This window comes from Panthera leo, chromosome B1 (genome assembly GCF_018350215.1).
Source record: "Panthera leo isolate Ple1 chromosome B1, P.leo_Ple1_pat1.1, whole genome shotgun sequence".
NCBI lineage: Eukaryota > Metazoa > Chordata > Mammalia > Carnivora > Felidae > Panthera > Panthera leo.
The window spans coordinates 68,704,869-68,732,212 of record NC_056682.1 but is presented as its reverse complement, the minus strand read 5'-3'; the positions used below and the strand labels follow the sequence as shown (position 1 = coordinate 68,732,212).

The following is a 27,344-nucleotide window of genomic DNA, read 5'->3' as shown; positions in this document are numbered from 1 at the left end:
GATCTCATGGTTCAGTTCATGAGATGGAGCCTGGAGTGGGACTCTGGGCACACTGTGCGTGGAGCCTGTCTAAGATTCTCTCTGCCCACCCCCCTCAAAAAAAAAAAAAAAAAAAAAAAAAAGGAAGGAAAAGCACACAAAACTAAGTCTTCTCAGTTTGCTCATTTTGTACAATTTTATTCAATTTTTACTAATAGTACTTGCTAAATAGGATCTGAAAACTTGAAGGAAGCCAAAACTGTCACTGGCCACCTTGCTGGAATCCCTTCCTCAAGTTTCAGTCTTGGTTGGCATCATGGAGTCTCTGGCCAATCCTTTTCCCCCTTAAATTTGAAATAATAGCAGTAGCTTGTATAATAACCAGTGAGTAAGTGCTTAATATACATTATCTTGATTTTCACAGCAGCTCTATAGAGTGTAGATATTATTCTCAGTTTATGGATGGTGAATTTTAAGTTCAGTAGTGTGAAGTAACTCTCCCGTATCTCCCAGCAGTAAATAGCAAAGTCAGGATTGCGGCTGGGTTCTGATGCCAAAATGTGTTCTCTTAATTGTTGTCCTCTGCCACCTCTTGTCATTGGCAGTGTCTATTTGCAGAGTCTCCTTCAGCCTTTGTCCTTCTGGATCATGCAGCTGTTTATATTTTGCATCCTCCTCCTTTCACTCTACGAGTAAGAATTCCTAAGTTCAGATTCCACCATATGGCAAAAGTGGCAAGGCGTCATTATTAGTCTCTTGAGAAAAATGTGTTGCCTGAATCTGTGCAGAGAATTTTCTTTTGATTGTGGGACTTGTAATGGGGTCAGTCTATGGTATTTCCAAGAAAACTAAGCATAGTGTTATTGTTGTCCAAGAGGTCGATAAAAACATAGTTCAGAATCAAGTTTGACCACTGTAAAATTATTTTTGTATATATTATGGCAAGTTAAATTTGAAGCATTATATTTTCCAGACTTCAAAATTTCAGTGGTCTGTTATTTAGAAAGGTTATGTACATTGGCTAGGCCATAGTGGAACCACCCATTTATTTATCAACCCATTCATTACTTTCTGTGGGTTTTTTTTTTTTTTTTTTTTTTTTTTGCTCTTTTGTCAGGTACTTCCTTGTGGCTTAAATAGTTTTGCTCCTTTTTTTTTTTTTGTTTTAATTAGCCGAATTTAAAAACTCTGCAACTGGAACTCTTCATTAGCAGTGTGGAAAGAATTTTAATTGGCTGTGTGAACAGTAGTGTTGTCAACTTGTAGAGCAGTGCCCCACTTACAGATGGAAACAGCTGTATCCTTTTTCTTAGGAGACACGGAGAGTCTTGTCCTCAGATCATCAGGTGAATGCTCCTGTGGAAAAATGCAAGACAGTTACAACACAGGCATTATCGCTGTCCCTCCAACCCAGCTTTTATTAATCTGTAAAGAAGAGCATCCATTTTAACTCTATTATCTAAGTATGAAATGTGGCATTGGAGTCATATTAATTGGACACTCACATTATTTTTTAGTTTAATAGGTTTTCATCAAGAAACTGTCTTTGTTCAGCTTTACGTTAGCATTCTAGTTGTGTAAAAGACTTTATAAAAAAGCCTTTTGTTATGTCCGGTATACCATAGATGGACACATCTAACTTGTTATTTATCCTATGAAATGTACCTTTTACCAATTGATTCTTCCCTGCTACTTCCTGTCAATAACTGATAATCATGCTTCTATATGAGATCTTAATGATAGCTAATATTTAAGCAAGTTTAATCATCTCAAACCCAATGAAGAACATACTTCTATTTTTATCCTCATTTTATGGATGAGGAAAATTGAGGAACTTGCTCAAGGTAAATGGTGGAACAAAGCCTCAAACATCCTCTTTGATTTTAAAGTCCCCCTCTTAAGACAGGAATATCCTTGATGGTGTTGGGACTATGGCTACAGGGTGTTCATTTAATTTATTTCAGTAGCACACATGTGAAGAAAGTCTACTTCAGATCAACTGCATTGAAGAGAGCTTAGACTAGAGTTGGTTACATCCTTAAGTTAATGCAGTATGCAGTTTACCTTTTTCTATGTGCAACAAACAACATGGATGAAAACATGCTAACAACATGCCAGTCTGTGCTTTATTTATTTATTTTTTGTTTACTTATTGTTGAGAAAGAGAGCCTGTGCACATGCAAGCATGAGGGAGGGGAAGAGAGAGGGAGGGAGATAAGAGAGAGAAGCAGGCTCCTCACTGTCAGCGTAGAGCCCGATGTGGGGCTCGAACTCACAACTCACCTGAGCCAAAGTCAGATGCTTAGCTAACTGAGCCACCCAGGCATCCTTGCTAGTCTGTGCTTTAAAGTACTGGGTCCAAAAAGAAGTAGACTTGATTTAAGTGAATTTGTAATGCACGCTCTATCTATGCAGTCTGGTAAATCATCTCCTTTTTCTCTTTTCACAATAAAACTTTTCAGGTACAAGGCAGGAATTAATATTCAAGTGGAGTTTACTTATCCATATTGAGAGTTAAAAGTTAAAAATATTGCAACAATTTCTGGGGCACTTGGGTGGCTCAGTCAGTTAAGCCTCCAGCTTTGGCTCAGGTCATGATCTTACAGTTCAGGAGTTCCAGCCCAGCATTGGGCTCTGTGCTGACAGCTCAGAGCCTGGAACCTGCTTCAGATTCTGAGTCTCCCCCTCTCTCTGCCCCTCCCCTGCTCACTGTCTGTCTCTCTCTCTCTCTCTCTCTCTCTCTCTCTCTCTTTAAAATAAACATTAAAAAATTATTTAAAAAATTGCAACAATTTCTTCAATAATGTCTCCTATGGCATACTTTTTGTTTTCTGCTAATTCCTTGTGATTACGTATTTGGAACTAATTAGAAATTAAATTTCTTTATAAGTTTTGAATACATAAGTGTTTTTGAATAGGTAATGTTATTACCCTGGAGAAAATCATGAGGAGAGGGAAAAAAAAGGGTAACAATTTGATTGAGGACCTTGTTTCATGTATATGGTTAAAAAAATCTTGGATATAATCATAAAATTGGATTGTTGTGTAGCATTTTAAACACTTTTTATGTGGGAGAGATTGAGCGAGTGAGCAGGTGAGAGGGACAAAGGGAAAGAGAGAGAATCCTAAGCAGGCTCCAGGCTCAGTGTGGAGCCTGACTTGGGGCTTGATCCCACAACCTTGGGATCTTGCCCTGAGCCAAAATCAAGAGTTGGACGCTTGACAGACAGCCCCACAGGTGACCCCCTGCATTCTAAACATTTTAAGATACATGTGTTAACTTCTTAGAAATTGATTGCTCAGGGGTGCCTGGGTGGCTCAGCTGGTTGAGCATCTAACTCTTGGTTCATTGATTTGAGCCCCGTATCAAGCTCTGTGCTGACAGCGTGGATCCTGCTTGGGATTCCCGCCCCCCCCCCCCACCTCCTTTACCCTCCCCCACTCATGCAGTCTCTGTCTCTCTCCAGATAAATGCACTTAAAAATTTTTTAAAAAAAGATTGCTTAATATGAATTAAAAGTTGTTAGTGAAGTTGAATTTTGTAAAAAATTATTAGTAAAATTGAATATTATAATGAATTTCTTTTGTGATGCTGGGTTTAGAAAGCAGGTGGTTAAATCTTAACTATTTGGAGGTAGTTTTCTTTTAAAATAGTTAAATTATGTTTTCAGAAGTTTGCATCATATATAATTTGTAGTTCCCTTGTAGTTTTTGTTTCATGAAAGTGTTCTTTTGAATTAAAGAAATGATTTTGATTGTGATGTCAATTGTGATAATTTGTTAATCTTAGCCATAGATAATTGCTTATCTTCATACATGTTAAATTTGATCCCTGGTGTGTGGTCAGGTTTGATGAATAAATCAAGAAGGCAATACCTTTCAGAAATACAATGGTTGCTTAATTGAGGCAATTAAGACTTGTTTTTTGAGAGAGATAGTAATTTAGATTATCTCCCCAATATATTCTGAACTTTCATAAGTTTTTAAAGCACGCATTTTAAAATTCTGGAGAGAAACCTCAGAAGGCTACATGCAACAAACTTAAGGTTTCCATTCTGCTCATTATATGTATCTCTGACACATTTCAAAATGTTTGTTGAAAATCTGGGAGTCTTTATATTGAAAAAATTCATCTTTGATAACTGTTGTAATTGTTATTAGAAAATAGTTTTCAACCTCCTGGGAAGCATACTTTTAAATCTTTACACTTAAAATTTGGGTTGTTGTAAATATTAATGAACCTGGAGGAGAGAACCCACATATGTTCTGTCTATATCTGTACATTATACCTCTCAACTATCAAAATAGCCCCTGAGGGTTTTGCTGGCATTATCTCATTTAATCCTCACAACAGCCTTATGGGTTGAGCATTCACCACCATTTTTCTTTTTTTTTTTTTTTTTTTTTTTTTTTTTTTTTTTTTTTAAATTTTTTTTTAACATTTATTTATTTTTGAGACAGAGAGAGACAGAGCATGAACGGGGGAGGGGCAGAGAGAGAGGGAGACACAGAATCGGAAGCAGGCTCCAGGCTCTGAGCCATCAGCCCAGAGCCTGACGCGGGGCTCGAACTCACGGACCGCGAGATCGTGACCTGAGCTGAAGTCGGACGCTTAACCGACTGAGCCACCCAGGCGCCCCTCACCACCATTTTTCAAATGAAACGGGCTCTCAGAGTAAGTTACTCTGTCCATAGTTCAAAACATGCACATGGCCGAGCTGTGGGTTTTAACTCAGCCTGGTACCAGAGCTCAGTCTCCTACCCACTGTGCTACCCTGCGAGGCATATTACAAAATGCATTTCAGTAGTCTCTTCTGTCATTCCTTGTAGTATTATTTCCAGACAGAGTACTCGGGGAGGGAAGAAGTAAATAGGTTTCATGCCATAATGTAGGCACTGACTATATATATAACTACAGATATAACTGTAAGATGAAAGTATAATCTTTTGTTACTTGCTACCCTCTTACTTGCAAACACCTCTTCAGATAGGAAGCATTTCTGGTGACTTGGGCACCACTTTGCTGAGCTGTGTAGAGTGCTTAATTTTTGTTTTGTTTTCAAATTTGTGCCATATTATTCCAGAACAGACTGATTAGTAGGTATTTATCCCTACTGGAAGATGGGAGTTACGGAAATTAGAGACAATAGGTATAGAACATCCAGCCTAATGCCTGGAATATAATGGGTAGTAGTTATTGTTTATAAAGAAGTTACTCTTCATACACCATGGGTAGTACAATATAGTAAAACGTTTTAAATATTGTCTTAAAAATAGTAGGTTTGAAACCAATATTTTTGTTTGATAATTCATATTACTAAGCTGTTGAGACATGACATCTCTACAAAAATTACAGATAGAGCTTGATATCGAAGCATTAAACTGAATGCCAGATAAAAATACAGATGTTCATTGTATTTTTATATTAGTCTTAAGGAAAACAAAGCTCCCAGGATCTGAAGTATTGCAAGCACAGAGAATAGTACAAAAAATAACAATGTGCTCTACTGAAAATCGTTACTACTATGTGCTCTTGCTGAAAATCTTTAATATTGGAATATATTCTGCAAACTTAAAAAAAATAAGACAACTCAACACAAAGAGCCTTCTATGTTTCTTGAAGGAATTTTTTTTTCCTGGCGGGGGGAGGGGAAAAGGTCTGTGGGATAAGTTTATTTAATATGACATCAGTTGAATAAAGCCAGCTGTGAGTAATTATATCTGATATTGGATTTCCAGCTGGTTTGTTGAACTATTATTGGTTCTCAAGGTACTTGGATATTAATTAAATGATGACTTATAAAGGAGTCTTGTTTAAAGTAGTGTTGCCTCGATGAGAACATTTAGAACAGGCCACCTGGTACAAAGTTCTAATTCTTCCTGGTACCACTGCTATTTTAAAATCAGTATGTTTTTAACTTAGAGGAAAACATACAGTTCAAATCTGGGTTTGGCGATGATTTTCTATATATTATGTGTGTATACATGAATTTAGTGTATCCTCGCTTTGCCTAAGGGTTTTCAAACTCAAGTTATCATTAGTGAAGAATTCATGTCAGAGTGAGTAGAAGCACAGGTATTTCTATTTCAGCATGTCAGACACTTAAACTGTGTAAACCATGGATATTGTGTTAGATTTGAAAAAAAAAATCATGGGATTAAAGAGAAAAACCAAAAGAATTGAAGAAAAAAATAATCAGGAAGCGGGAACTGGCCAAACGTGGATTAGTGCTCTAAAGAGGTAAGGAAGAGAGCAGAGACATAAATTAAAACCAAACAACCCCTTTAGAAGCTCAGGCAGTGAGGTGTGGTGGAGGTGGAGGGCTGCTGGGTGAGAGGGGTGAGTGCTTCTAGAGGAAAGACATTTATTTTCAGATAATAGCGACCAGACACACTTTCTTTCTTACCTTCTGCATTGGGATCTTAGTGTGATCACTGTTGATCTCTCTCTGTCTCAGGAATAGTTAAACTACAAAATTTAGTGTAACTACTAGGTGTAGAGCCCTCTGCCACTCAGATTCTGGATTTCAGTAATTCTAGACATTTCCTAAGGATTATAGGGATAAAGAAGTATAAGACATGGTACCTCTCTGGGAGTATACGGTCTTTATTGAGTATTGCCTGTATTGACTTGTTCCCACAGTTATTTCATATATATGTTAAAAAATACCAACAATACAAACGAACATATGGTAAGTTACTTATGAATGATGGATTAATAAATAAATAGGATATTAGGGAAAGGTAGAGCGGTAAGAGTGGTCTGAAAAGGCTTCCCAGAGGACGTGAGCTGTGATGCCCATTAGGATGGATTGGGCATTGGACATGTGCAGGCAGAAGGAGGCATGTGTCTTGCACGGCATGCTGCTGGGCAGAAGAGCCATCCGAGTAGAGGTTGGAGCAGAGGAAGAGTGGGAGAAGGCTGGGACAGGACCTCGGGTACAGAGTGTAGCAGCACTGAATGCAGATGTGATATGCCTGAAATTTGGTGATCGATGGAAGCTTTTCACCAGGGGAGCAGGACAGCCTAAACAACTGTTTGAGTGCCTTATGATAAGCATGATGAAAGGGGGATGGCCTGAAACTGTCCATGCCATTGAAAATAGAATGAAAACAACAACAACAACAACAACAAAAAACAAAGTATGACAAGGGACTTAACCTCGATTGGAAAAAACTAAATGTGTGACAAAGGAGAAAAGAGGTGCTACGGGTAGCGGCTCTAGATTGGGGAGAACTTCCCAGGGTTTTCCCTGGAGCAGCTGGGGCACGTATACCAGTGGCAGAAGAAGAGGAATTGAAAGGTTTAGGTAGGGGAAATTTAGTGTGGATTTTAGTTACTGTTTTGAGCAGTGCTCCAGCAGCTTGGAATGGTAACTAATCAGCTGGTGATTGTGGTCATTTGTAAAGGTAGGCTGGGAGCAGATGTGATTTCTAAGTGAAAGGACCTTTTAAGAAGGATGAGGTTCAGAGACCAGCCTCTGAGTAGTCACCTTGAAGAGACTTGGTGCAGCTTGCAGAGCCCCTGGAGGGGGGCCAGGGAAGACCCAAGGAGGAGGGAGTGATCAGCACGGGCCACCTTTCATGACACTTCATCCTCTCCTTCCCTTTGTTATGTTTTCTTCTTCTTGCTTATCACTACCAACAGTTTTTACACTTTGCTTATGCAATTTCTTCTGTCCCACTAGACTGTAATATCCACAAGGACTGGGGGTTTTGTCTGCTTTGTATACTAGTGCATCCTTAGCATCTACAACAGTGCTCCCCACAGGGGAAAAGAGAAAATTAATTTGGTTTAGCCAGATTATTGGTGATCTTGGAGAAATGACTTTCAGTCAACTTAAGGGCAAAGATCAGATTCCAAAAGGTTATACAATAACTGGATAGTTGAGAAAATGGACAAAAGGGGTGTACCTCTCATTCCACAGTCTTGGCTAAGAAACAGAGCTGTTGCTGTAGAGGACTTAGGAAGGGTTAGGTGAAGATTTTCCAAGGTGGGAAACTTGTTCATTTCTAAGGAAAGAATGGAAAATGATACAGAGAAAACAATGTTAAGAGTTTAAAAATCTGGGTGTGTGCTGGTTTTTTTTTTTTTTTATGCTTGAATGACTTACCAATTTTAGAAAAGACAAAAAAGGTGATGAAGAAAAAGTACTCCTGTGTGTGTGTGTGTGTGTGTGTGTGTGTGTGTGTGTGTGTTCTGTTCTTTTTTGATTTGTAAAAATTTAATTTTTGCTCAGGATACTAATACTAAGGGCAGGATGAACATGAGTGTTTGGGTGATGGTGGTAGTAGGGTTAAGAGGAAGGGTTTACTGGTCTACCACACTTTTTTGTGAATTTCACATTTCTTGCACAGAATCTTTTATTCTTAAGGTAGCTGGCCTCCTGGGCAATTCCTGTGTGTTTGGTAGAATCCTCACTTCCATGATGAAGTAACAGTTTGGACAGGTTACATGTGGATTGTTTCAATGGCATCTAATATTTACTTTCATGAATGAAGCAATGTGTTGATTCCAGAAGAATAAGAAATAGAACAGTTAGTGTTACCTGCCATATATTTTAGAGTTAAGGAGGGTTAAATGACACATAAGTACAAGTGATGGTAATGTAGATTTATTTCCATAATTATGTTATTTGATTTTGATGTATTAACTTTTTTCTACCAAAAAAGGGTCAGCTATAATGAAGTCAAATTTAAAATAAGGCAGGGGCTTATCTGTCTAAAAAAGTATTATTTTTAAAATTTGTTACTTTTCCAAGTAATACAGTTTTTATAAAAACCTTTTTACTGTCGTTCAAAACATTTTTAGACTGTAACTTGGTGTTATTATCAGAGTTGCTTAGTGAATCCTACAAGGAAGTTACTACCTCTTTACTTCATAAATTGCATGTTATTTTTGAGCCTGCTTGGGCTCAAATAATCAACTTGTTCACTAGGCTTAGTTCTGGGTAAATGTTGGATGTTTTCAAAAGCTAAATCTCCCTAAAGTACTACTAATGATAATATTCAAAAGAATGTGCATACAGATATTCTTAAAGCACACAGACCTTATGAATACATTCAATAGCTAGACCATGTCTATGAATAACGGTGAGTGGCCAGTGACTAGAGAGGAAGTGATTATGTCCTTGGTTTTCCCTTGTTTTTTTCTTCTCAGTTCATTACAGATGGCACTTGGCTTCGACAGACAGCAGACTAGGTGCAGGGCAGTGGAAGGCGGGGCCCCACACATGTTTAGCATAGCTGGTGAGTTGGGTTTTATCCCCAGAGTCGTGTTAAATTTATTTGTACTTTTAAGGCATTACTGAATATTTTATTATTGAGCTGTAATAAATTTAAGTAACTCAATAAGCATACCCTTTGGAAATGATACTCTTTCTGTAATGGTAAAAGGACTTGATGCTAAATGTTAGTATCTGACTCTTGATTTTGGCTCAGGTCATGATCACAGGGTTGGTGGGTTTGAGCCTTACATCAGGCTCTGTGCTGACAGCGTGGGGCCTACTTGGGATTCTCTCTCTCCCTCTCCCCTCCTTGTGCACTCTCTCACTCAAAATAAATAAACTTAAAAATGGGATCCAGTCACCTTTCCTTATTCATAACAGGTACTCAATAACAACTTGTCAAATGAAGGAGTGAGGTTCTAGATACTTAAGATTTCTGGTATAATTCATTCTCTTGTTTTAAAGAATTTTTTTTTTTTTTTTAAATAAGATCCCACTGGGCCCGATCCCATGAACCATGAGATCATGACCTGAGCCGAAATCAAAAGTCAGATGCCTAACTGACTGAGCCACCTAATTAATTCTCAGTACGTAGTTTGAGGATCAAGAGCCTACGGGAGAAGAAAATATGTGATGTGGTTCAGAAGTTCTGATACTGCCTGGCAGCAATGGTAGAGTGACAGAAAGCATTTGTTGAATTTGGGAGTAAGAAAACGCGTCTTCTGACACCTATGACTTACAACTGAATTTCTGTTATGCTTTGTAGCTATTTGTGAGGATGTTTTTATCGGTGTTAACAGACTCAGTGTCTTTGAGGACCAGAGTTGTGCTGTTCTAGTCTCTGTTCTCCAAGAGGACATTCAATACCGACAATACCTGGGAACTGTGAATGAAGGGAAGGGGTGCCGTCTAAACAGATTTGGGATCCTCCCTACCCTCAACCCGTGTTGAAGTTTGGGCGAAGTACAAGTCTTCATTTGTATTACAAAGAATATGAGGTGTATTTAATATCTGTTACTTTTCACATCCAGCTGTTCCTCTTTGACTGTCTACTATTAGAGTGTTACAACATTGTATTTTACTTTAAATCCAGAAATTGTCTAAGTAAGAAGACAAAAACAACACCTAAAATGCTATTTTAAGTATGTTGCCAGGTGGTCTTTGTAGCCTGACAAATTTTGGAGAATTACTAATGTCTCTTCCATTGCAGCACCCTGGCCTTAGATTATTTAATGTCAAAGAAAGAAGAAAAAAAATTACACACACACACATATATACACATATATATACACACATATGTATATATATACATAACTATATGTATATAGTTATGATCCTAACATAAAGAGAGTCCCTAACATAAAGGAGAACTTTTTAAATTGAATGTATTTAACTCATTAAGAGTCCCACTACATTGTCCTTATTTTCTCATCTTGCCACTCACTCGGCAAAAATTTCCTGTGGACCTACATTTGGAACCCTCTCACTGTTCTTTGAAATTTGTCCTTTACCAGGAAAGGGAAATTGTACAGCTTCCTCTTCCTTCTTCCTACATGGATCTGCTAGTTCTAGGATGCAGTGGCTGGTGGAGAAACCCTTCAAAACACTGGCTCAAGTGGCACAGCGTTTAAATTGCGAACATGTATTTTAGGAAATGTGGAGCTGGGAGCCACCTTCCCACCTTTCCTTCTCATCTTCCTTTCTGGTTGTGATGGCTTGTCTGCAATAATTGACTACACGGGACGGTCACTGTTGCAACAGAAGAGATCTTTGCATCGTTCTGATTTCTGGAGAATCTGGGTAACGATGCCCCCGTGTCTTCAGGGGTGTGTGTGTGTGTGTGTGTGTGTGTGTGTGTGTGTGTGTGTGTTGATGTCAGAGTATTGCTGTTGCGGAGGCCAAATTTATTTGTTTATGAATATCATGGAGTCCACCATATAAGTCAAATGTACACACGCACAAATTTAACCTGTCGTGCATGCATGCATGTACATCCTGTACGATTGGGGAAGGTAAAACAATTGTAGTGGGATAAGTAAAGATGTTAGATTTTAGCATCAGAGTTCAAAACATGATTGAAAGGTGGGATGCTTCAGAAAGCATGACATGCTATCTTTTTTAGTGGAGCCCTTGATTCAAGTTTTATATAAATGTGTGTACAATGTATAATATACATATTTATATGTTTCTAATTCTTTTCTGTATCTGAATAATATATTTCTTTTTCTGTAACTGCCACTGCCACCCCTAAAACTCCCCCCACCCCCCTCCTGCCACCTTACCTTTTATGGACAGATCTGAACTTTGAGCAGTACCTAACATTTTTTTAGTATTTAGTTAATTTCTGACTAACCAAGTTAGAAGACTCTAATTACATATGTAGAATTCTCATTTGTTTCTCCTGTCCTCTTGAGAAATAGAAAAGTTTGAGAAACAGCATAATATTGGTGGTTGCCTCCTCAGTAAAACATTCAAGATGGGAAAAACAGATGTCAAATTATTTTTGTCTTTTGTCCTAGAAAAATGGCAGCAGTGAAGTTTTCTATATTTAAACTTGCTTCCATTCAGAAGCTCTTCCTTTCTGCTAAGAGGCAATAAAGAGCCTGTGTCCTCAGTGACCTGTTCTGCTTTGCTTTTATTATGTTAGGACTGTCAAACTCTACTGCTGTAGGAATATTGACATTTGTATAGTGAATGATTCAAACTAAGTACTGTTAGTTGAGCCTCTGGAATTAAGTTGGTATTTGAAACTTGAGGTGTCCTGAGGGTGAATTTTGTAGACTCTGGGGCTCCTTGTTGCAGAGTTTATGTTCAGTGGAGTGGTGTATGTCAACTTCCCTCTGCCCACCCTGACTCTCCGAAGGTTTCTACAGGGTTTACCAGAGCCAGACTGTCTGTGGGAGATGAGTTGAACACCACGCTGTAACTTTTAAGTGTATTGTTAGAGGAGAGTTGGGGAGGAGGGAGTATATTTGGTTGATTTTTTTTTTTAAGTTTATTTATTTGTTTTGAGAGAGCAAGAAAGAGAGCACAAGCAGGGGAAGGGCAGATAGGAGAGACTGAATCCCAAGCTGGTTCCTGCACTGTCAGTGCAGAGCCTGATAATGGGGCTGGAACTCATGAACCATGAGATCCTGACCTGAGCAGAGATCAAGAGTTGGTCACTTAACTGACTGTGCCACCCAGGCGCCCCTAGTTAATTTTTTTTTAAATGGAAATGAAAGATAGTCCAGGAACCATTTTATTAGAGCGGGGTGTGTGTGTGCCCGCATGCACACCCTTGCTGTGTACAGCTGATTGACCTTTGTTGTTACACTTAATCAAATGTTTAAATGGTAACTTAAAAGGTAGTCATTCACTGCCTGCTAGCTTGATCATGGAGAGCAAAAATCAGTCTAGCAGTAAATTTACTGCAAATCATTTTCTAGTGTGTTAATCTGTACATGTGAGATTCAAATTTGACTACAAAATTTTGCACTCTGAGAAATTAAAGTAAGATAGTTACTTGAAAATGAAGATATATTTTGTTTCTGCTGCCTAGGAGATGTGAATTCTGGGAAGCTGTTGACTTGGTGGTAATGCATTGTTCTGAAGGGGAAATATTTATACAGACTCTTGAAAACAGGAATTGTGGACTGGTTTAGACACTTGATATTTTTCTCACTTGTGCACAAGATGAGTTTTTGGTTACAACTAAATTGTTGACTTTTCTAATGAGAAATCTTAATCTTCACAAATGAAACTTAATTGTCGCCATGGGTGTTTTTCACCGTGTGATACGACAGTGAACACAGGGTGCAGTATGTGTTCTCAGTTGTTCTACATCATGCTGCTCTTGTAGTAATTGGAAAAGCTGCCTTGTGATGTCTGTAGTTGCTTATCTTTTAACTCCGCGTGCATTGTCTTCAGTAAGAGACTCTTGCAGCATGAGGATAAGATGCGACCCTCCTTCATCTGTCTCTTAGAATTTACAAAGTACTTTCTACCTTCTTCAACTTTTCTACCTTCTCCCCTGAAACACCTGCTCTTGAGGCTCCTGCACCAGCTTGAAGTAGAGGAGCCATGGGGTGATAAGGGTGTGTTTCGTTGAACCTAGATGTCTGTCTTGTACATTGTCATGGTTACTTCAGGAGGCCGTGACTTTATAACTACTTTTGTCTCAAATTTAGCAACTGTTCAAAAACTCTCTTTTTTCAAGGTGTAAGTGATCTTTCTGCAGGGGAAAACACCTGAGGAAATTCTAGACAAACAGAAGAGCTTGAATCTGTACCTTTTACTTCCAGAATTCCTTATGCACGCATCTGGTAAAGTTACAGTGCTGAGGAACCTGAAGCTGGAGAAGTATATCCAGGCCATGTCAAAGATGACAGGAATATAATTTCCCTGGGTTTTAACATGTGAATTTGAATACAACTACAATTCTGGGAGATTGTTTCCTTTCAGGTATAAATTAGTAGGCCCAGAAACAGCCGTCATATGATTTGATGTTGAAATTGCTATTTAATAACATATTTAAGAATTTTACTGAAAATCGTATACTCCACCATGGATTTTTTTTTCCTACATGTTCCTGAAGTATGTGATGGTGTAACTCTGGGATATGAAGGGCTTGAATAGCACAAAACATCTCAGCAGTGTTGTGATTTGACATTTTTGTTTTAAATGCTCTCCCCCCTCCCCCCCCACACGCTTTTTTTTAGGTTATGTATTTTGAGAGAGAGAATTTAGGGGAGGGGCAGAGAGAGAGAATCCCAAGTAGGGTCTAGGCTGTCTGCGTGGAGCCTGTCACAGGGCTGGATCCTACCTGAGCTGAAATCAGGAGTCAGATGCTTCACCCACTGATCCACACAGGTGTCCCTCTGTTGCTTTACTATGATGTGTGGGACTGGGAAGCTGCTTTAAAATAAGATGCTAGGGATGATTGGAATTAAATGATTTTTTTTTAATGTTTATTTACTTTTGACAGAAAGAGAGAGACAGGGGCAGAGAGAGAGGGAGACACAGAATCTGAGCTGTCAGAACAGAGCCTGACGTGGGTTTTGAAATCACAGACTGTGAGATCTTGACCTCAGCCGAAGTCCATGCTTAACCAACTCAGCCACCCAGGACTTAAATGATTTTGATAGGCATGCTGGTAGACTTCCCTCCCCTCCCCTCCCCTTTTCATTAGAGGCATGAGGAGAAAGGACTTGGCATATTTTCTCAGATGATCTTAAGGAATGCTTTAAACACTCCTTTCTGTTAAGTATATGTTAATGAAAATGCACTTGAGACCAAGGACGGAGATTTCCAGTCGTGGGAAAGGACTGTTGGTGTGGTCTGCCACCTTGTGGCCATTTACAGAATTGTTTCAGACTATACAGATCGGAGTTTCCCATAGCTCTGAACATCAAGATTGAAAACACATTTTCTCCCTTTCCTTCTTTCGCCATTATTCTCAGGAATATTCACTTTAGGGTCTCTAATAGCACCACCCCCACAGGAAGGTTGCCCTTTCCTTTCTTTGCATCTAGTGCAGCCACAGTCTGTTGCTTGACACAGATGAGACAAAAGATGTAATAAAAGAGAACAGTGACCTTGTTCAAGGTGTTTATTCTCTAATTGAGATAAAATGTAAACCCTTGAAAGTAAAGTGGCTGCACAGAGCACAGGTGAAGGGCCACACGTGAGTGACACAGGCAGTAAGAACTTCAGTGGCTCAGAAAGGAAGCTCACACTGCCTGTGCAAAATGGGGTCTCGGAGACATGTTTTTCACTAGGGTGAGAGGAAAAGGAGTGTGTGTTTTGAGGGGCTTTTTGAGGGACCCAAAGATTGTTGGTCATTTTTTTTTTGGAAAGGGTGCAAGAGATGTTGGGGTTTGAGTTTTATTCAGAAGCCGTCCTGGGGAGCTTTGGAAGGAGCAAGTTTGAATGTGACATGGTAGGATTAGTGCACAGGTGGATTCTCTAGAGATAATAGGCATCTTCTGCCCACCAAACCTGATATAAAAATCAGGATTTATAAAGCAGACAATTTAAGGGACGCTTTATATGTTTTATAAATAGTTCATTTTATTTATTTTGATTTTTTTTGGATAGAGATACTCACATATGAAAAGGATGCATTAATTTGTAAAAATTCTGATATATATATATATATATATATATATTTATATATATATAAACATACATACATACATTTCAGGAATATTTTTAGTTTATATTCTTGTAGTTACTGTGTGCTTTTTTCAGATCATAGTTAATAAAATCATAGTTAATAAAATCAGCTACCATTTTCCAAGGGTCTCTATGTGCCAAGTGTTGTTTTGAAATTACATATCATTTTAGCCATACAGCCTCACCAAGTAGATATTATGTACTTTGCTTCGCAAATATAGTCTCTGTAACATACCCAGGGTCGCACATCTTGAGAGTGATGGGCATGAGGATGTGAACTATGCTCCATTTGACATATGTTCTTTCTGTAATCCTTTTTAGATAGTTTTTTTCTTTAATGTTTATTTTTGAGAGAGGGAGAGAGAGAGCAAGTGGGGGAGGGGCAGAGATAGTGGGAGACAGAGGATCTGAAGCAGGCTCAGAGCTGACAGCATAGAGCCCGATGTGGGGCTCGAATTCACGAACTGTGAGATCATGACCGGAGCCGAAGTCAGATGCTTAACCAACTGAGCCACCCAGGTGCCCCAGGTTTTTTTTTTTTTTTTTTTTTTTTTTTAATGTTTATTTATTTTTGACAGAGGGAGAGAAAGAGTGTCAGTGGGGAAGGGACAGAGATAGCGGGAGACAGAGGATCCAAAGCAGGCTCTGTGCTGACTGTAGAGAGCGCGATGCAGGGCTTGAACCCACAGATCGTGAGATCATGACCTGAGCCATCCAGGCGCCCCTCTTCTTAGACAGTTTTATATATTTTAGTGTGCAAAGATTGAGAAACTGCCAAATGAAGCTTTTTAGCTTCACTGCCGTGTCAGCAGACACAGTGAGACTTGCAGCCTTCCCGTCTTCCTGCCCTCTCTCCCATGTGGCTGTGCACATGAGTTGGAGCCTTGAATAGTCTAGCTTTTAACCTTATTACAAATAATGTTCAAGACATAGCTCTCAAATTCCTCACTGGTGAACTTTGGCCTATGAGAATAAATGACCTTTTTGCCTTTGCAAGGGAGGATAATCAGTATCCGTATATTTTCTGGTCCTCAGACTGATGTCACTTAGCAAGGTACTCCTTTCTCTTTCTGTCTGTGTTTAAATCTGGAGGCATTTACTACTCGGGTCTCCATAGACCTGCTTAACTGTAGCACAATCTTTGCCTTAGTTTCTTTGATGATTGAGATACAGCCTTTTTAAAGGAATCAACCTTACTGTTGTTGTTGTTTAATTTATCTTGTAACTGGAAGGTTATACCCTTTGACTACCCTGCTGATTATCGTTTAAACACACAGCTTCCTGGGAAGTCTGGATGCCTGGCTGGCTCAGTCAGTGGAGCTTTCAACTCTTGATATCGGGGTTGTGAGTTCGAGCCTCTTGTTGGGTGGAGAGAGTACTTAAAAAATTAAATACATAGCTTCATATATAAAACATATATACAACTCATTTTAAAGGAAAAAGTTGGATACGTTTTTTCATAGTGCTGTGTAAAATACCACCATCCCCCTTCCCTTCATTGTTTGCAAAGAATCTCTAGAGGAGAGGAGGAGGATTGTGGGAAAGGAGGTAGAATAGTTCTCTCAGATCTCCAAAGATTGTATTAAAATATATTTTAAGTTGTTGGCAAATCCCTGATGCCGGTGAACAAGTGAAATTAAAAGCTAGTTTTAAATGGATTATAAATTTGCTGTGAGGCTGATTATATTCTGAATGCGTCTCTAAGGAGAAATTAGAAAAGGACCCCAAGATGCAGAAAACTTTCCCTCGGACTTCTTTCCTACTAGGCCTGTGTTGTGTTTATGGACTCTGAACAAGAGGGTAGGTTAGGTTGTGAACAATTAGAGAATGCTTTTGGGTTTTGATACATGGTTTATGTTTGGGGCAAAAGTTTATTTGTTTCTTTTCATGGAACACTGCATTTCAGTCGATCTGTCAGTTCTTGTCTATGGGCTACTGTGGTTTTACACTTGCTGAATCTGCTTTCAAATAGCATCTATTTTTGAAAAAAGGATGTCCTTCCTAGGGTAGAAGGAAAGGCTTATTGTTCCAAAAAATGCTGCTTCCTGGTTAGAGCAATATCATCCTGTTTGTATTCAAGACTAGAAAAATTTTGGGGAAAAAAAAGCTTACATGTTTTAAGGGTCCTTTAAAATAGTAATAGTCACGTGGATTTTATTGGTCTCAGGAGGTGCATTTGGGGAGTTCTCAGTTTGCATAGTGTGGTTTGCTCACAGAAATGTCACTTGGAATACTTTCGGTGATTTAATGCTCCAGCATTTGTTTTTCTGTAGTCGAGTTTGTTGAAACATAACTTCATTCTGTGAATGTCTGTTTGCATAGAGAAAGAAATGTATAATCCAAGAATATAATTCCCTGAAGGCCATACATTTCCTTGTTTATCTTAGGAGAAAGCCCTTAGTCTGTGATGCAGCAAGCACGTCTGGTTTTCACTGACGTTGCAGATTTCAGGTTGAGCTAATCTTCCTCAGCACCTCGCCCTTTTGTCTTTTTGTTTCTTTGCTGGCTAAAGGCAATCCCATGCCAATTCATAGATTATTTTAGTAAAGGCCAACTATTAAAGGGGAAATGAGGGTTAAAATTTACAGGTGAAACGTGAAGGCAGAGCCCTTAGGGGTGACTTCTAGGGGCAAGGAAGGGGTGGAGGTAGATTCTGGGCAGAGCTGGGTTGCTTCACTTGGCCTCTCATGACCCTCCATATCTTCTTCCCCTACTTTGCTGGTATTTTTAATTTCTCTTGGTTGTGCTGCCTGAAATCTCATACCATTTACAGATTTGTTTGGACTGTGAAGATGCAAATGGAGGCAGACAGTTCCCCACAGAAGATTCAAGCGCCCCCACCAATCACTCCCATTGCATTTGTGTTCAGATTTAATTTTAATTTTAGGCCTTTAATTTTTAGACCAGAGTATTGATGCTTCAGAATGGGGTTTGGGGTAACGTGAGATCATTGGACACCTGGAGATATGGTAGAAAAAACTGCCTGGGAAGATTCAGAAGGCCATATTTGCCTATTTCAAAATATTGCTCAGTCCATTTTGCTTCTAGGAGAAAATAAGAGAGCTTGTCTTCGTTTTTATCTTTCAGTGTTATTTACCTTACTTGCAATCCCTGATCATCGGTAAGCCTAATGTTTGGCTGCTGGACCCTGTATTGAAGAAAAATTTAACCATAGTCCTTGCTTCCATTTGTATTTCTTTTGTTCATCTCTAGTCAGTGTTTCATTCCTCAGAGTCCAAGAGCAGAGTATTCCTGATGCCTTTTCCAAATCTTTTCTGCTTTTCCTACCTACCCAAATCTGTGATGGTTGTGTCCATATTGCACAGTGAAACATCACATTGACTTGATTGTTGCCTGCCATCTAGACATCATTTCTTACCATTCCTTCTGTTAGTTACAATGAAGAGATCTCAAGTTCAGATAGAATGTATCTGTAGAGTCCTCTAATTCAAGCTAGATAATACTGCCTTCCATTTAACAGCTTCATGTATAATAATGATGTCTGCTCCTTGAGTTTATCAGCTCCTTGTGGCATAAAGCATTTAAAACAAGTTTCTTTTGAGATGGTTTATTTTAAGAATAATAGAAGAAACTCTGGACATAATCGTTGTATTCATTTCAAGAATTGAATTCAATTCAAGAAGTTTATAGGCTCGTTACATATCTGAAATCCCCCCATGAAACAGTTGCATAGGATTCCCTGATTGTGTATTGCTTGAGTGACACGTTTCAACTTACTCCCCAGAAAGCATCATGATTATGTGAGCTGCACATGTTTTATTTATGCAGTGGCATACATGCAGAAAGAGAAATACTTTTTTATTTGGTCATGAGGTGGTGATATAATGCAGTCCTTTTCCTTCACACTCAGAGTTTTCTATTCAGGCTAAGTAACAACTTTCTGATCCATTTACTTATGTCAGTGACTTATAGGTGAGCATACATCACTGTTCTCTACAATTTTATTAACTAATAAGCTATCTTATTTAATTTGCAGGTTATAATTATACATATTGCCTTAAATAATGTGGTAGTTATTGTTCTTAAATATATTTTGCATAGTCATAGAGGTTATACATTCATACTCAAAAGTTGTTGCATTACTGACACATGTAATGGGTGTGACATAACTTATTCAGGAATGTGACCCCTGCACAACTATGAAACTACAATGTTGAAAAGCAGCAGATTAATAAAGTGCCCTTTCATTAAGGGATATGTTCTTTTACTTTGATTTTGCTTGGTTTGAAGAAGAGACTCAGTTATTCAAGACCTATTATCTTTTAAGGCTTAAGGCTGTTTTCCCCCTCCATTCTATTTCTAAGCTTCCAAATTCTTGCTTCTATCATGTTTCTTCTAGACTTCTTCCTTCTCCAGCTTAAAAAAAAAAAAGGTATTTCTTTCTGCTGCTTTCCCAATATACTTTTTTTTTTTTTTTTGTCATTGTAAATTTATTTGCTTGATGATTGTTAAGTGAATGTGAATAGTCTTGTCTGTTTGCTTTTTAGACAAGAGTGTTTTATGGCTTGGACAGGTCCTAACCCAAGGTTGATAGGTACTTCAGTGAAAAATATGTAAGACTTTACTATTAGATTCAGAATATAAGCTCTTCGGAAATGGGGGGGGGGGGCAGGGGGAGTCTTTCTGTACTATTCAATGACTGCAAGTAGCACATATATTTATAATATCTAAAATAGAATGAACTTTTTAGGATTGCTCAGAAAGACCTTTTACTATAGATATTAAAGAAACTCATCAGGGCATTTTTTATTGATTTTTCCCTATATGCAAATAGAATATTATGATTGGAGTCTGATTGCATCTGAAGAAGGAATTTATTAGCTTTAGGAATGCAAACTTTGGGATGTGAGGGTGATCTGGCTGCGACATCTGTCACCCCATTGATCGCCAGGGTTGATTCCACTGGTCTGGCAGGCTAAGCGGGCATCCCCTTCCTCCCTCACCGCTCCAAGTGCATCCCTCCTGAAGCTGCGTGCTCTGGAAGAGGACGACCTTCCCGATAGAGGAGGAGCGTTCTTTCGTCAAGGGTATACGAGTAACTGCGCTCCCCTGCTAGAACCTCCAAACAAGCTCTCAAGGAATGCAAACTTTGTTAACTAGATGATGTGACAATTTAAATGGTGACAATTTAAAGTTATCAGTAAGATTATTTCTCCCCTTCCCCCCCCCCCCCCACCCCCCATCCCCCACCCCCCCCATATCACAGTATTGTTTTAAGGATTGCAATAAAATATTTTAGGCCAAAAACTTCCTTAGTATCCTCTTCAAGTTTCTGAGTTTCTTCTCTAGTTGTTATCACTGTCCCTTATCTGTGCTTTTAATATATGAAATTTAACTGCACATATAGTTTTGAATTATTCTGAAAGGTATTCCTAAGGCTACAGAAATTTTTTCTTAATTAAAAGAGAGCATTGAATCGAACCAAAGTAGCACAAGACTTGAATACTGAAAAGTAAAAAACATTGTGGAAAGAAATTAAGAAAGACCTACATATATGGCGAAACATCCCTGTCATGGATTGGGAGACTCAATACTGTTAAGGTGGCAGTACTACCTTAACTGACCTATAGACTCGACACAATCCTTCTTACAATTTCAGCAGATTAAAAAAAAAAAAAGGTTTTTTTTTTTTTTGTGGATTGACAAATGATTCTAAAATTCATACGGAAATGCAAGACACCCAAACAAGGCCAAACAATCTTGAAAAAAGGAGAAAAAGGTTGGAACCCTGATAATTTCTGATTTTAAAAGTTGCTACAAAACTTACTACAGAGCCACATAAACAAGACAGTGTGGTTCTGGCATAAAGATAGACATATGGACCGATGGAATAAAACTGAGAGTCCACAAGCACTTGTATTTGTGGTCAATTGATCTTTAACAAAGGTACTAATACAATTTGATGGGGGAGCGAATAGTCTTTTCCACACAGGGTAGTGGGACAGATGGATATCCACATGCCAAAGAACAAAGTTGGATACTTAACTCAAATGCAAAAAATAACTCAGAAATGAATCGTGGATGTAAGAACTCTTAGAAGAAAATGTATTAGTAAATCTTTGTGACCTTGGAATAAGTAATGGTTTCTTACATAGAACTCTTTTTCAAAAAAGTTTTTAATGTTTATTTTTGGGAGAGAGAGAGAGAGACAGAGCATGAGCAGGGGAGGGGCAGAGAGAGAGAGAGAGAGAGAGAGTGAGTCAGTCACAGGACCTGAAGCAGGCTCCGGGCTCTGAGCTGTCAGCACAGAACCTGACACGGGGCTCGAACTCATGAGCTGTGGGATCGTGACCTGAGCTGAAGTGGGACGCTAACTGACTGAGCCACCCAGGCGCCCTATTACATATGACTCTAAAAGCATACGCAACAAAAGAAAAAAATAGATAAATTGGACTTCATTAAAATTAATTAACTTTGTGCTTCTCAATTTTTTTTTTTAACGTTTATTTATTTTTGAGACAGAGAGAGACAGAGCATGAACGGGGGGGGGGGGGGGGGGGCAGAGACAGAGGGAGACACAGAATCCGAAGCAGGCTCCAGGCTCTGAACCATCAGCCCAGAGCCCGACGCGGGGCTTGAACTCACGGACCGCGAGATTGTGACCTGAGCTGAAGTTGGACGCTTAACCAACTGAGCCACCCAGGCGCCCCAACTTTGTGCTTCTAAAGGCACCATCTAGGGGCACCTGGGTGGCTCAGTTAGTTAAGCGTCTGACTCTTGGTTTCAGCTCTGGTTTGTGGGTTTGAGCCCCATGCTGACAGCGCAGAGCCTGCGTGGGATCCTCTCTCTCTGTTCCTCCCCTGCTCATATACTGTGCACTCCCAATCTCTTTCTTTTTCTTTCTTTTTCTTTCTTTTTCTTTCTTTCTTTCTTTCTTTCTTTCTTTCTTTCTTTCTTTCTTTCTTTCTTTCCTTCTTTCTCTCTCAAAATAAATAAACTTAAATATAAAAGCACCATCTAAGAAAATGAAAAAAATACAAAGCCTGTAGAATGGGAGAAAATATTTGCAAATTATATCTGTGATAAAGGCCTTCTATCTAGGATACAAAGAATTCTTAAAATTCAATAATAAAAAGACAATCCAACTAAAAATTGAACAGAGAAATTGAATATTTATCCAAATAAGTTATATAAATGAGCAAAAAAACACATGAAAAATGCTCAGCATCCTTAGTCATTAGGGAAATGCAAATCAACACCACAATTAGATAACACTCCAAATAGGAGGGCTAAAGTTAAAAAGACACACAATAACAAGTGTTGACAATGATGTATGTGGAGAAATTGGAGCCCTTATACATTGCTGATGGAATTATAAATGATGCAGCCATTTAAGAAAAACAATTTGACACTTTCTTAAAAAGCTAAATGTAGAGTTACCATATGAGCCAACGGTTCCACTCATAAGCGTATGTATACCCATGAGAACTGAAAACAGGTGTTTAAACAAAAACTTACACATGAAAGCTCATAACAGCATTGTTAATTGCATCCATGAAGCAGAAAAAATCCAAATACTCACCAACTGATGAATGGATAAATAATACGATACATCTCCACAATGGAATATTATTTGGCAATACAAAGGAGAGCAGTGATACATGTTTACAACATAAGTGAACCTTGTAAATACTGTGCTAAGTGAAAGAAGCCAGACACGATCTAACATTCCATTGTTAGATTCTATTTATGTGAAATGTTCATAATAGTCAAATCCATAGAAACAAAGTAGATTAGTGGTTGCCAGGAGTTGGGGGTAGGGGAAATGGTGAATGACTGTTCATGGGTATAGAGTTGCTTTTTGGGGGTGTTGAAGTGTTCTGAAATTAGTGATGATGATTATACACAAACCACCAAATTACTCGCTTTAAAATGATGCATTTTGAGGGTCACCTGGCTGGCTTACCTGGAAGAGCATGTGACTCTTGATCTCGGGGTTTTGAGTTTGAGACCCACATTGGGTGTAGAGGTTACTTAAATAAAACTTTAAAAAATGGCAAATTTTGAGTTATAGTTTACCCAGCTGCCCTGTCAGAGGAGGGCAGCAGACCCCCACTCCCTGCCCACCAACCCTGCTCTCTTGGGTTCTGAACCTGCCCACCCATAGCCACTTCCTGTCGCTCCTTCCCTCTGGAGTGAGGAGGGGACAGTGGGTACGAGTCCAGAGGGCAGGGGAGGATCGTACACATGGCCTCCGCTGCATTGTGTGCAGTGACCCAGCACAGCTGTTGCCTCCTGGGGAGGAAAAAAAAAGTATGTGAATCCTATCTCAATAGAGCTCTTATTTTAAGACAAAAAAGGATAATTTTATAAGTTTCTTAAAATACTTTTGTTTTAGATTTTAACTAAGATATAAGAGAGGAGTGAATACCTCTTCATACCCTTTATATCACAAACTGTGTGATCCTAGATGTTATAGATATTAGAGTCTTGAAATACTAATAACTTGCTACCTTATCATCCAAATGAATATAAATGGGATTTTGAATTTACCTGTTCTGAACTTTCATGAATAACTTTGAATCTTTTTCCTAAGTATTATAGTATGATTGAGAAAAATAAGACATCTCCCTCCTTTTTAAAGAAAATATTTAAACTTAAATATTTCTATATATAAAAGAAATGTCATTGTGGTAAGAATTGAAAATAAATTGAATTCATGCTCACTTAAACATTTTTTTAATGTTTATTTTTGAGAGAGAGAGAGACAGACAGGCAGAGGGAGAGTAGGGGAGGGGCAGAGAGAGAGGGAGGCACAAAATCTGACCCAGTTTCCAGGCTGTGAGCTCTCAGCACAGAGCCCATGGGGCTCAAACTCATAAACTATGAGATCATGACCTAAGCCAAAGTCAGGTGCTTAACTGATTGAGCACCCAGGCACCCCAAATTTATGCTCATTTTAAAGTGTAGTCGTGAGGGGCACCTGGGTGGCTTGGTCGGTTAAGCGTCCGACTTCGGCTCAGGTCATGATCTCACGGTCCGTGAGTTCGAGCCCCGCGTCGGGCTCTGTGCTGACAGCTCAGAGCCTGGAGCCTGTTTCAGATTCTGTGTCTCCCTCTCTCTGACCCTCCCCCGTTCATGCTCTGTCTCTCTCTGTCTCAAAAATAAATAAACGTTAAAAAAAAAATTAAAAAAAAAAAGTGTAGTCGTGAAATAACATGCATTGATTTTTGTATTGACTAAGAATGATTAATCACAATATTCGCAAATATCTGTGCTCTTTATTTGATATTTTGATGTAAAAGGCAGAAAATAAGTGATGAAGAATAATTTTAGGGAATTTGTTTTCATAAGTTTAAGCCAATTTATTTTATATTTTAATACCCTTGTATATATCCCAAAGGTGGTTGATGAATGGGTGACCTTTGTGTGATTCAGCTTTTCTCTTGATAATATTATTTTTAATGTCTAAGAAAACTTGCATTAACAAAAAAGTTCTTTTTAACTTGGACTGTAAATATAGTGATTTAATTTAGAAGCCTCTTTTTCCTGACAAGTTTAATAATTTCTGTCCTTCTTTTCATACAGGATCTGGAAATAGTATATTCCTATTTACATGGTATGGAAGCCTTATCAAACTTGAGAGAACACCAACTTAGGTAAGTCATTTTACAATTACTCATAATGGGATGTGGGAATTTTAAATGATCATTTATTATGGTTAGGAAGCAGGATTAAAGATAACTTATGAGGGACACCTGGGTGGCTCAGTTGGTTAAACATCCGGCTTCATCTCAGATCATGATCTTGCGGTGGACAAGTTTGAGCCCCGCATCGGGCTCCGCGCTGACAGCTCAGAACCTGGAGCCTGCTTTGGATTCTGTGTCTCCCTCTCTCTCTGACCCTCCCCTGCTCATGCTCTCTCTCTGTCTCAAAAATAAATATAAACATTAAAAAAATTTTTTTAAAAAAAGATAAGAAAACTCTGCTTGATCTAACATTTATACTTGGCCTTGTAAGTTTATATCCACATAATAATTTTCTTTCATTTCTGCCATAGTGATATCCTTTCTTCCTCTGTATCCCACTCCCTGCTCCTCTTATCCAAAGGAATAAACCCCACTTGGTGAATCCCCCAAAAGGAATGTTGTTTGCTGTCCTGGCAAATGATCTTGTTAGCGTTCAGGTACATAAGAAACCAGCATGTTTTTAACCATTCACAGAATGATTAGGTTCGTTATGTTATTATTATGTTTAGGTCTTTGTATGTAATATATTTATTGCATTAAGTTGACTGCCCTTTTTTGGAAACACATAAACATTTTATTGGTACTATTGTGCAGTGCTACAGTAACCTCGTTTATGGTTACCTGGGCTATATTAAAAGATCAAAAACATATAACCCAGTGATTTTGCCTTAACTGGAACAGAAAATCAAGGACCTTGGGAAGCTGGATTGTATGTAAACACTAGCTAGGACATGTGAAAAGGTTTTGTTTGCTCCAACTATAGCTAGTTTTGGTACCAGCAGTTTTTAGTTATTAAGGGAATACTTCTATGTATTTTCCTCTTACTGTTTAAATACTAATTAATTTGCAAGCATGTCAATTTCATATTTAGTTGTTAATTGAAAAAAGTGTCAAGAGGATTGAATACTTCTAAAATTTAATTTTTAATGAAAATCATTTAAATTAAAGTAGATTGCAGGTTAGGTGTTTAAAAATTCAAGTTTTATTGGAAAGGGTAAAACCATTGGGAATTTAGAAGATGGCTCAGATTAGAGCAAGAATAATTTCTAAAGTGTCTAACTTTCATTTTGTGTTTTTTTGATGACAACTATCCTAGGAAAAAGTCAGTGCTGTCTATTTAATTAAATGCAATTGATAAGCAAATATAAGTGGCACATTCCCATGTGTACACACATGGATAATATTTAAATAATATTTACACGTATTGATTATGTGTCTATAGTATGTGGTTATAAAATTATGTAGGTAACAGGAACTCTGTGTAATAGAATAAGGAAAACTTTAATACTTCTTATGGAAATTCTCAAAATTAGAAAAGTAAATAGTACATTGAATCCCATAAACCCATCACCCAGCTTTAGAACTATCAATCTTCCACTGTTTCAAAGGAAGATTTTGGTTAGAAAGAACTGATTAGTTCAGTGGTATAATTTAGCCTATTGACACCTTAGAAGGTCTGTTTTGGGGACTGTACAGTTTTGTTTGTTGGCACGAACTTACAGGGAAGGAGCTTTAAGATGTTTGTCTTATTCTGCTTAATGTTGAAAAGCCATTTGTTTCTGATATTTATGGGAAACATCAACTGAATTTAACTTAAGTCCTTTTTTAGAACGAGATCAGGATACCAGCATGGTTAATAACAACAACAACAAAAGAGGTACAGATAAACCCACTGACTTAGATAAACTGTTTTATAATAGCTACCATTTCTAGGAAAAATAGATCTTATTTAGATATTTTAATTTCTTTGAATTTTATAAATACAAGTTTTATTCCTGGGATTAACAGAGAACAGTTAAGACTTCCACATAATACAGAGTTGTCCAATTTTAGGAAGAAAAACAGCTCTTCGTCAAGATTTTGAAAGTTTGTATATTCAGTATTGGCTAATAGAACATTAGTCTTCTATGAGGGATGGGAGGGGCTCTCATTTATCTGAAAGCTTCAGCTTTATGCATTTTGTGGCCTATCCATTTGTAGGCAATAAAGTGATTCTGAGGGTTAATTGGCATGCAGTTAATTGTGTTGCTGTAAGATCACATATTCTATGCAATGTGCAGGTTTTCAAATCTTAAGAACTATATATTTTTTCAATACAACTTTATTTTTCTAATGTTTACTCCCTTAATCCACATGGGTTAGAAGCAGTATATTTGCCAAAGGGGCAGAGGATGCTATAGTTAGGGGTGGAGGCCAAAAATCTGAAAAAGCAGAATAACTATCTGGGCCTATTCAGTGTTAGAAATAAGAGCCTGCTAAAATAAACAAATAA

General features: G+C 38.3%; 1 protein-coding gene and 1 long non-coding RNA gene across 9 annotated transcripts in view; one reads left to right on the top strand and one right to left on the bottom strand.

Annotated features, from left to right (window-relative positions):
• The window catches only part of RAPGEF2 (Rap guanine nucleotide exchange factor 2), a 252,858-nt gene that overhangs the window by 49,295 nt on the left and 176,219 nt on the right, over positions 1–27,344 (top strand). For 7 of the 8 annotated variants that reach the window (XM_042935155.1, XM_042935159.1, XM_042935162.1 and 4 more), the window contains exon 2: positions 24,912–24,982. In XM_042935155.1, coding sequence (XP_042791089.1) covers positions 24,912–24,982 — 71 coding nt within the window. Of the gene's footprint in view, positions 1–23,333; positions 23,637–24,911; positions 24,983–27,344 lie in introns of those variants that run through there. The other variant, XM_042935158.1, reaches the window with a different exon arrangement.
• LOC122217747 lies at positions 1,055–23,099 on the bottom strand. Its single transcript, XR_006201655.1, has 4 exons — positions 22,906–23,099; positions 7,894–7,992; positions 6,387–6,526; positions 1,055–1,335 (listed from the first exon to the last, which is right to left on the bottom strand). It is a non-coding gene; the product is annotated as an uncharacterized LOC122217747 (long non-coding RNA).